Source organism: Manis javanica, chromosome 7, assembly GCF_040802235.1.
Source record: "Manis javanica isolate MJ-LG chromosome 7, MJ_LKY, whole genome shotgun sequence".
NCBI classification, from domain to species: domain Eukaryota; kingdom Metazoa; phylum Chordata; class Mammalia; order Pholidota; family Manidae; genus Manis; species Manis javanica.
In genome coordinates, this window is record NC_133162.1 from 11,383,025 (window position 1) to 11,393,778 (window position 10,754).

Below are 10,754 nucleotides of genomic sequence, written 5' to 3' on the forward strand. Positions count from 1 at the left end.
CCTCTTCGCCAGAGACCACGCCCCTTGCCACAGGCCCCGCCCCCGCGGCTTTTCGGCGGGCCTGGCGACTACCGCGCGCACTGAAGATGGCGGTTGCGGCGGGAAGGTTGTTCCGGGTTTCGGTGAGTGGCTGCCGGCTGGGGACAGGAGTGGAGACACTGCGGTGGCTTCGAAAACGTGCTTCCCAGGCAGAGTCCCTCGCCCTGCAGTCTGGGGTCCTTTCGCCCTTCCTGGAGGGTATCAGCGAGTAACGGGCGCCGTTCTCTAGGGAGGCCTCCCTGCGCCTGCGCAGAACTCGCTCTTTCCCCACGGCTCGCCGTCCCCCTTCTTGATCCCTATAAACCCCCAGTCTCGGGTCCCCGGCCCTCCTTCCACTTACGCACCTGGCCCTGGTTCTGTAACCGACTCTGAGACCTTGGACGAGTGACCTCGCCTTTTTGAACCTGTTTACTTTTCTCCCTTTAAGGCAGAAAAAAATAAGGTAGAAAAAATGATGCCTACATCAAGGCATTGCTATAAGCATCCACTAAATGACGGTGGAAATCAAAGTGCTAAAGTGCAAAAGGCATTGTTCTCCTCCCACTCCCCAGATCTGTCCCCGCGCTTTTCTCCTGGCAAAGCCGCGTACCTCTTGCTACCTACCCTTCCCCTTTCTCCTGGCGGGATTCAACGCGGGCTCTTTCTTCTTCCTGAGTCATGCTGAATTCTATAGTTGAGCAAACATTTCCCTTGAGCACTGGCCAAACTTTCCCAGAGGCTGAACTTTGCTCTACTTGTTTTTTTGTCTGTGGGGCTGGAAGGGCCTTGTCTTTTCTAAGGAAACCTTGGCATAGTGGAACATGCTCAGCAGATGCTGCTGGTAAAGGGCTTAACTACGTGGCGCCTGGCCCAGGCCCCTTGGTTGTTGAACGTTTTGTGTTGCTCTTAAGAGCATGGGGACTTTATGGTCATTTAATTATCCACTTTGCAGTCCTTTAAAAAAAACGATAATTTTAAATAAAAATTCTATTTAAGGTGTACAACGTGATGATTTGAGATACATATATGTGATAAATGATTACTACAGTCAAGCTAATTAATGTATCTCCTCACATAGTTACCTGTTTGTGTAAGTAATGCATGCCCCTGAAACCTATGTTCAGCATATTCCCAGTGTTCAATGCAGTATTACTGTTAAGTATAGTTACCCTGCATGTACCTTAGATCCCTGGACTGGCTCATCCTATGTAACTGCAACACAGTAGCCTTGGACCAATGGTCTCCCCATACTCTTGTCCCCTGTAGTGGTGAACGAGGAGGAAGCAAAAGGGAATGTTGAGAACATGGAGACTGAATCCATACTCCTAGAGTGTGGGGTTTGGAATTTGGTTCACAGGAGCAAGGAAAGCTGAGGCTGCCGTTGGCCTGTTCAGCAGGGCAGCCTTTGTCTGCCATTCTGGGACTACTTTGTAATATAAAATGTTTCTCTTTCCAGGTTGCCCGACATGTCAGCGCCTTTCCGTGGGGCATCTCTGCCTCTGCAGCCCTTAGGCCTGCTGCTTCTCAAAGAACATGCTTGACCAATGTATTGTGGTCTGGTTATGGCCAAGCAAAATTCACCTTTAGCACCAGTAAGTGTTATGCCTTGGTTTCATCTCAGTCACAAAAACATGAGTAATTATTTCTGGACAGGAGCTCTGAATCCTGCCTATGTATTAGGCTCACCTGGGGAGCTTTTAAAAATATACCGCCCCAGTACCCCCCACCCAAGACAAATTAAGTCAATCTCTCAAGTGAGACCAAGACATCAGTATTTTTTTTAATTGAAGGGTAGTTGGCATAGAATATTATATTAGTTTTAGGTGTATGACATAATGATTCAAGATTTATATACAGTATGAAGTCATCATGATACATCTAGCTACCATCTGTCACCATACCAAGTTGTTACACTATTATTAACTATATTCCCTATGCTGTACATTGCATCCCCCTAGTGGTCCTTATTTACTTTAGAAGTTTTTTTTTCAATGAAGTATCATTGATACATAATCTTATGTTGGTTGCAAATGGACAACACAGTGGTTCAACAGTTACCCATGTAATTAAATCCTCACCCACTCTTGTGCCGTTACTGTCTATCAACATAGAAAGATGTTACAGAATCACTATTCTTCATGCTGTCTTGTCCCTGTGACCAACTTATTTTGTGATTGCTAATGATTGTGTCCTTCTGTCTCCCTCATATAACCCCCTAAACCTGCCCCAACTCTTCCCCTTTGATAACCACTAGTCACTTCTCAGTGTCTGAGTCTGCTGCTATTCGTTCCTTCTGTTTTGCTTTGTTTTTATACTCCACAAATGAGCGAAATCATATGGTATTTGTCTTTCTCCACCTGGCTTATTTCACTGAGCATAATAGCCTCTAGATCCATCCATGTTGTTGCAAATGGCAAGATTTCTTTTTATGTCTGAGTAATATTCCATTGTGCATATGTACCACTTCTTTATCCGTTCATCTACTGATGGACACTTAGGTTGTTTTCATACCTTGGCTATTGCTAATAGTGCAGGGATAAACATGGTGCATATATCTTTTTGAGTCAGGGATTTTGTATAACTAGCAGATTATAACTTTTAATACCCTTATTAGTGTTTTTTAAAAGCTCATGAAGTTTCTAGTGTGCAGCCAGGGTTGAGAATTACAGAGGCAGAGTGTCCTCTGTCACATTTCCTATTGGTTATTAGGGGGTTTCAGTCCTCTGTGTTGAGGAACAAGCTGCGTTCTGGGCCCACTGTGTATGAGGGGGTGTGAGATAACTGGGAGTGGCGGGAACCTGTCAGGAACTGAGGCTTTTGCATTTAGACCTGTGTGCCAGCTCATCGGCCATGTATGACGTAGGCCTCATCTGTGATCCAAATAAGCATAGCTGTTTCTTAAGATGTACACCTATTTTCTGGAATGTGGGCTTTGCTACAATCAGCTGTAGATAAGGAATGGTATTTGAAAATGCCTTTAGATTTGTCCCACCTTTCAAAAAGCATGTATTTAACATGTAATGGTTTGGGGCATATACTTGAGCAAAACCTTTGTTTGTGGGTGAAATGTCCTAAAAAGTTGCAGTTTTTCTACCCTGGAGCTTTAAAATAATTGTAAATAGTGATTTCATGCCACAAATTAAAAACTTCCTAGTCACCTGTCTCAAACTTACACTCCCAGCAGCTCCTGTTCCTGAAGCCCAGGCATTTTGACACATGATCTCCTTTGTCCTGTGTTCTCGGGTAGAAGCGAGTTCTCACTGGCTCTGACACATCCCTGTATCCTTCCCTTCCTTCTTGTCCTCTTTCCCACCCCACTCCTTCCACACCATGCACTTAGCCAACCGAAATCCCCTCCTAGTATCAGTCTCCCCTCCTGCCCCGCACCCTCTGCTGCCAGACTGTCCTCCTTAAAAACAGCTGATGACTCATCGTCCAACTCTTACATGAAAACTTGCGGCGACTCCTTTTTCTCTTTACAACAAACTCATCAGCCTCAGGTTGAAGGGCCCTCACCACATGGCCTTTGACCATTCTTACTTTGTCTCCCGTTCTGCCTCCCCCCACACACCAGCTCTCTCTGTTCTGATTAAACTGTGCCACGGGCTGTGCCCCACACCTGCCCTGTTCCTTCCTTCACGTCGGTGCCCTGGCCCATCTGGACTTGGCAAGATCTGAACCATATTTAGAATCCACATCCAGTCTCATGTCTTCCTTTACTCCATCCCTACCATCTTCTGTCATCTTTTTAGTCACCGTAATTTATGTGCAGGCTGGAACTGTAGAAGGAAAAAAAAAATTTACCAAAGATGTACGATTGAACTGAACTTTTAATTTATACTACTAGTTAATTACCGGGAGAGATTTAAATGAGGTGAAACCGATGCCCAGCTTACCAGATGACGAACTGTGTGTGTGGGTTTTTCAGGCTCCTCATGCTGTGCCCCTGCCGTCACCCAGCACGCACCCTATTTTAAGGGTACAGCCGTCGTCAACGGAGAGTTTAAAGAAATAAACCTTGATGACTTTAAGGGGAAATATTTGGTGCTCTTCTTCTATCCTTTGGATTTGTAAGTGTAATTTCTATGATGCCTTGATGTCATTCTGAGAGCAAGCGAGGTTCCCCGCTTCACGCTGATAGTGCCCGTCTCCATGTGCTCTTCTCGCCAAGGGAGGGTTCTTTGAGGCCCTTCATCACTGATGCCCTTGTTGAGCACAGCTTGCATCTGTAGGTAATTTGCAAGTGATAAATTTAGAGGCTGGAGTGCCATTCTTTTCAATGAGATGGGATTTGAATATGGCTGTTACGGGTCCAGGAGCAGTGGTTCCCCTGAGCCAGTCTAAGGAAGTTTTCACTGGTCAGGGTAAAAATGGGAGAAATAAAGAAAATGAGTTTCCTCATAAAGCTATTCAGTTAAATAAATATTTTATTTATTCTTAGAATGTGCCTCTTTTCCTTCCCCCCTCCACCCATTTTTTAATAGAAAGGCGAGTCCAGTGAGGAAGGCTAACCATTTTGCGCTTTGCACCTGTAAGAAATGGAACTAGTTTTTAGATTACTTGTTGTTCATATTCAAATCCTTGTTTTAAAATTCTCTGATGAGTATCTCTGCCCTTTTTTTCTAGCACCTTCGTGTGTCCTACAGAAATTGTTGCTTTTAGTGACAAAGCCAAGGAATTTCACGATGTGAACTGTGAAGTTGTTGCGGTTTCCGTGGATTCCCATTTCAGCCATCTTGCCTGGATAAACACGCCGAGGAAGGTATAAGCATTCACCCTGCATTTGCACTGAGGATTTTAAAAAACTGAAAAGATCCCATAAAAGGCTAATAGAGAAGTGGGTAGAGCATCATTAGTCTGGAAGAGGCTATTTATAGGTAAATCCTGTTCAACCCTATCCACCTCTCTCTTGACATTGCCTGTATTTATGCTCCACTGACTTGTATTTTCCAAGGAGAGCAGGCTCAGCAGGGCAGGGGCACAGCTGGGTCCTCTGCCTCCCCTCTTGGCATTATCCCGTAGACCCCACCTGTCCCACATGGCTTGTGGAATGGCACTTAGATTCTGTGATTTCACTGTTACATGGTCAGTGTTCTTGCCTAAAAATTTGCTTAGGAGAACCAAAATTTCTAGCTATGCTGCTGGACTATCAATATCAAATCATCTGAAGTATTTTTAAAATTACTTCTCCATTTTTATGCTTCAGAAATTAATCTTCAACTAAAAGAATACTTCAGGAATTAGGAAAAGAAAGGTATATAGTATTAGCTGGGTTTAAATCCTTGTGTCTGTCGCTTTCTAGCTGTGACCTGGAGCAAGTTACTTAACCTTTGTGTGCCTCAGCTTCCTCTTCTGTAAAATGGTGACAATAACAGTGTCTACTCCAGGATGGTTGGGAGGAAGAAGTGAGTGACTTAGAGCAGGGCTTGACCCATCGTTGGAGCTCAGTTCCTGCTACCTAACTGCCACCAGTGTTAGTCTCAAACCTCAGGGCACCCAGCCAAGAAGGCTGTGAGAGCGCACAGTATGACAGCCCCTCATGTTTGCATTTTCATTAGACTGGCGGTTTGGGCCACATGAACATCGCACTCCTGTCAGACTTGACTAAGCAGATTTCCCGAGACTATGGTGTGCTATTAGAAAGTCCTGGTGTCGCACTGAGGTAAGATCCTGTTCCTCGTGTCCTTAAAATTGGTCTTCCTATTCAGCGTCATCCTGCTGCTTTGCGGTTTTTTAGAGACCTTGGACAAAACATTTTGAAAACTCCAAATCGTTTAAGTTAGCCTCGTAGTAAGCACTGCTGAGTGCATCCTGTGAGGGTTGGCAGTCTTTCAGAAATGGCCAGGATGTGTCTGCCCCTTGCACCACCGGTATCTCTTTCTGAAGGTGGATGTTGCATCTCTGCACTGCCCTACTCCCTAACTGTCTGGGAGCCACTTTTATGGGGAACACACTCCTGGCATGTTGGAGAAGGGGGTACTAGCAGGGGAGGAGTTGGTATCCTAGAATGGGCAAGATCTTGTATAAATCAGACCAGAGTTTGATTTTTTTTTTCTTGGTAAATGCAGCTACCTAATAGCTGTATAATTTTGGGCATGTAATTTAACCTCTTTGTGTCCCAGCTTTTCTGTAACTAAAATGAGACTGTACCCCCCAAGTTGGTTGTGAGGACTCAGTATGGTGAGGCTGCTAATGTGTTTAGCACAGGTCCTGGTAGCTGCTAGGACCCCTGTTCCAGAATTTCATTCCTGTCCTCATTCATTCTGTAGGTAGACCTTTATTCCTTTGACTATGAAAACTTTCTGTCTGTGTTCCTGTGTCTGTGTAATATATTCAAATGCAACCTTCCTGGGAAGGATGAGATTTTAGGCCTTAGAACTGGCATCTTGATGGCCACTGCCTGGAAGGATTGGGAAGGACTTTACCTCCAGAAGTAGGTGAGGACCCCGCTTTGCTGTGCCTCACAGTTTTGCTGGAGCCACCTTGAACCTGTTCACCTGCCCTGTCTTGTAACTGACTTCTGTCCTTTCCTTTTGGGTTACACCTGAAGTTTTAGCTCTGGAAGTCACCTTAGGGCTTAGGCCTTTTTTACTCCAAGGAGATTACTGTTTTCCTTTAATAAACTAAAGCCAAGCTTTGATGAGTTGATAGAGAAAGGAAAAGAAGAGTGTTGGCTTTTTCCTCCCAGGATTTCCTTCTCTGAAGAGTCCTACTAATTTTGCAGTTACCTCCCTGCTGGTTCCAGTATTAGGATTGACAAGGGCAAGGAGTATAGACTGACCTGTAAGATCAGGCTTTCTTTCCGGAGTCCGTGGGCCTGCTCCATCCTAGCTCTGTCTGCGTCTACACTGTGGACTCCAGTGTGGCCCCGCTCTCCAGGAGCATGCACCAGGACCCATCAAGCCATAGAGCCTAGACCCCCAAGGGCCAGGCCCAGGGAAGGAGAAGCACCTTTTTACCTTGTGAGTTTCCTCTAACTTACCTTTTCCCTGAGTGATTAGCACTTGGAATGCCGCACCCTTTTAAGACCAACTGTTAGAGAAGACAAGTAGTGCCTCTGGCATCTTACTACACTGATGGACAGTGACTTCAATGAGGTATGGGGGGGACTTGATAATATGGGTGAATGTAGTTCACATTGTTTTTCATGTGAAACCTTCATAAGAGTGTATATCAATGATACCTTAACAAAAATAAAATAATAATAATAATAAAGACTGCTAAACCTGTGGATTAAACATTATCTGAATTTGTCATAGTAACACCAGTACTAGTACAGATGAAGGGCATAGACCACAGAGCAGGTCATCTCGTTACATTGCTGCCAAGTAATAAAGAGTGACAGCCTTGGTTTTTCCTTTAGCTTTGTGCTCTGCATACACTTAAGGCCAGTACATTCTTTATGCAAAGATTTTCCTATTGTATTTTCCCACATTTACCCAAGAATTTGCTCATTTCAAAAGTATTTACTAAATACAGATAAAATACATCTCTGTCCCTTCCCAATTGCCCAGGGTTTCTTTGCAAGATTTGATACAGCATCCCCCAAAAATGCGTGCTGAATCGCTAATACATAAATAAGTCTTTACACTCTGTGCTACTCTCTGTAACTTTTAGATATTTTTAGGTTACATTTGTAAAGGTGACTATACTGCCTGTTTCCATGGTGGCCTGATTTAGTCCCATCTTTGTTAAAGTATCTATCATTAATGAGATGAAAAGTTTTTTATATAATGATAATCCCACTTTTAAGCATGTGATAGAGCTTAATAAATGCTTTATTAAGGAGAATTAAAGACAGAAGAGGGTGGAAGTTAGACTCTTGTCTAGTTCTGTACTGTTGTGGTACTAATGAGGATAAATTCTGACACAGAGGTCTCTTCATAATTGATCCCAATGGAGTCATCAAGCATTTGAGTGTCAATGATCTCCCGGTCGGCCGAAGCGTGGAAGAGACCCTCCGCCTGGTGAAGGCATTCCAGTTTGTGGAAACCCACGGAGAAGTCTGCCCAGCAAACTGGACTCCGGATTCTCCTACAGTAGGTTTCGTTCGCAAAACTGGTGGGACCCCAGCAGTGCTGTGGAGGGTCCTAAGTCCTCAGCATGAAGGGCTGCTGGCCTGCAATGGCCACATAAGATGCCCACCCTTAGAGCAGGGGTGCAGACAGTGTGCAAATGGGTGAAGCAGCTAAGAGGTGGTGGGTGGACCAGGCAGGCTTTGAAAGTAACTTTCATCCATGTATCTTAAAGGAAACAGCCGAATCCTTAAAAAGTTACAGATTGAGAGCTTTCAACTTACTTTTGAGACTATTAAAGTTAGTTACCCAATGAAATGTTTTTATATTTTCAGATCAAGCCCAGTCCTGCTGCTTCCAAAGAATACTTTGAGAAAGTACATTAGTAGATCATCCCATGTGCACCTGCATCTTCTCATACCAGAAAAGAACCACAGTTGGAACTCACTTTTAGCATTTCAAAGATGATTATAGAAGGCAAAAACCCAATTATGTTTGTAGTCATAAATGTTATCACAGATGTTTTGTTTTTGTAACATTGGCTAAGGCTATTTAAATGTGGCTCATTACTAATATAAGGAGTCCTTAATTGGTACACTTTTGATGGCTAGCTAGTTTATAAAATGCCTAGCTCACCGATTTTTTGGATCATGTCTTTAATTGAAAAAGGAAACACTCCTTTTTAGCCTTACTTGATTGAACCTTTCTGTATACAAGAGTAGCACAACAAACGTTGAAAGCTTCTGATCAAGGGTCCTGAAATGTTCTTAAGTTTCTTTGCATTAAACTGAATTTTCTTGTAACAGATCAGTTTTAAGTTGTTACCATTAGTAGGCTAACTCTTGCACTTGATGTATATGTGATTGAAAAAGTGAGAATCATGTTTTTTAAAAAAAAATAGTGGCAAAATGACTTAACTGTGCATGTTTATCATCCCTGAGATTTATAGTTTGTGTAGTTCTTACATTATTTGTTAGCTGACTTGATGTATACATACATTTCTAGATACTGATTTTGTGTAATTATAAAGGATATTTATTGAGTCCAGGGATTGCATTTTGAAATCATTTTAATTCTTTTCTGAAGTGCTCCCTGCAAAGTGTATAACAAAAATAAATAAACATTTAAAAATATTTGCATTTTTAACATCATTAATTGCTGGTTCAGCTTATGTTGTGTAGCTCTGGTTTTCCTTCTGATTATATCAACAAGCGTTTATTGAGTATTTAACTCAGGGCCCACGAAGATGAGTAAGATGCTGGCTCCACACCCAAGGAACTCCACAGCCCAAGCAAAAGATTTGGAAGCATTTATTCATCATTTCAATAAATCTTTGAATGCCTACCATATGCCAGCTGCTGTTTTTGAAGCACAAGAATGAACAAAAAAGACAGACTCCTTCCTTCACATACCTACGTTCTAGAGGGGGGAATCAAAAAACATAAAATACATAGACTGTTTGGGAGGAAAATGAAGTGGAACAAGGAACTAGGGCAGAGAATTGCAGGTGTTCTAGATACGGTTGCCAGAGGTGCCCTTAAGAGAGAGTCAGTCTTTCTAGGTCTATTTTCCCACCTGTAAAGTAAAAGCAATAATTGTACCTGTCTCAGGGTTTTGATGAGGATCAAAGGAGATGAAATGTATTGAAAGTGAAGTTCAGGGGATAAAGTTCTAGGCATGGGCCTGGCAAGTGCAAAGGCCCTGAGGCATGAGTGGGCTTGGAGTGGATCAAAAATTGAAGGGCTTGGACTGGAATAGGGAAGGAAAACGGCGAGCCCAGAGTGTCTTACAGCTAAGCTAACGACTTTGGATCCTATTCTGAGATGGGAAATGTTGGGAAGGTTTCGAGAAGAGTTGTGTCAACTTGTTCTGAGAGGATCACTGGCTCCTTGGTTAAGACTAGACTAAACATCTAGAGTGGTCAGCTGGGCTGGATTTGTGACATACTTGAGCCAACAGAGTATCACAGGTGTGCTAAATACTATGGTGCAATAAATGCATTCCTGGGACATAAGGGTGACAACTGAGGAGGGCACATTACGCAGCTGTGGGCATCAGAGAAGTCTTCCTGGAAGAGGAGATGAACTCTTTGTTTTTTGTTTTGTTTTACATTCTTTCTGACTTTATAAGAGGCACTAGTCCAAGCCCAGTCCCATCCAACCCAAGTTCAAGAGGAGATGAACCCGAAGGCTGTAGAAGAGTGAGGCAGGTGAGCTGAGGAAAAGGAGTGGCAGAGTCACATGGGCCTGAAGAAAACCATGAGCTGGTTTCATGTTCCTGGAGGGGAAGGCAAAAGAGGCAGTAGGCCAGCTGGGTGTTAATGGCCCAAACAGCACTCCAGTGGACGCAGCCTTGTATATCTCATTTGATCCTCAACAAAACCCTGATACAGTTATTGTCATCATTTTACAGTAAATATACCCGCCGATATTGACCAGGGTCACACAACTAAGTACTTGGTGACACTGGGTCCCCAACTCAGGACCCCTGAGGACCTCATGCACACCCTAAACAACAAGGAACACGCATACCCCCTCATCCCCACTAATGCGGGGTCAGGGGTGGGGGGTGGGAGGGTGGCAGCAGGAAGAAGGAAGGCACATTTTTTTACCTTACAAATGGACCCTACTTAAGCTGTTTAACAGAAAACTGGATTTGCCCCAGTGCTGGAGAAAAACTGTCAGGCTGGGAGACAGCGCACAGTACAAAGTGTCAGCTGCA

General features: G+C 43.7%; 1 protein-coding gene across 1 annotated transcript; it reads left to right on the forward strand.

The window, feature by feature from the left end:
* Nucleotides 1–9,166, forward strand: PRDX3 (peroxiredoxin 3). Its single transcript, XM_017658757.3, has 7 exons — nt 1–122; nt 1,475–1,610; nt 3,947–4,088; nt 4,645–4,780; nt 5,577–5,680; nt 7,892–8,057; nt 8,369–9,166. Exons 1-7 carry the CDS (start codon nt 87–89, stop codon nt 8,417–8,419), a joined length of 771 nt encoding a protein of 256 aa, XP_017514246.1. The 5' UTR covers nt 1–86; the 3' UTR covers nt 8,420–9,166.
* Nucleotides 9,167–10,754: the final 1,588 nt, after the last annotated feature.

Excerpts from the sequence above, each read along its gene's own strand:
- PRDX3 (XM_017658757.3), top strand. The coding sequence starts at position 87 with ATGGCGGTTGCGGCGGGAAGGTTGTTCCGGGTTTCG. Across the intron at positions 4,781-5,576 it reads GGATAAACACGCCGAGGAAG|ACTGGCGGTTTGGGCCACAT; the intron begins GTATAAGCATTC and ends CATTTTCATTAG. Across the intron at positions 5,681-7,891 it reads AGTCCTGGTGTCGCACTGAG|AGGTCTCTTCATAATTGATC; the intron begins GTAAGATCCTGT and ends ATTCTGACACAG.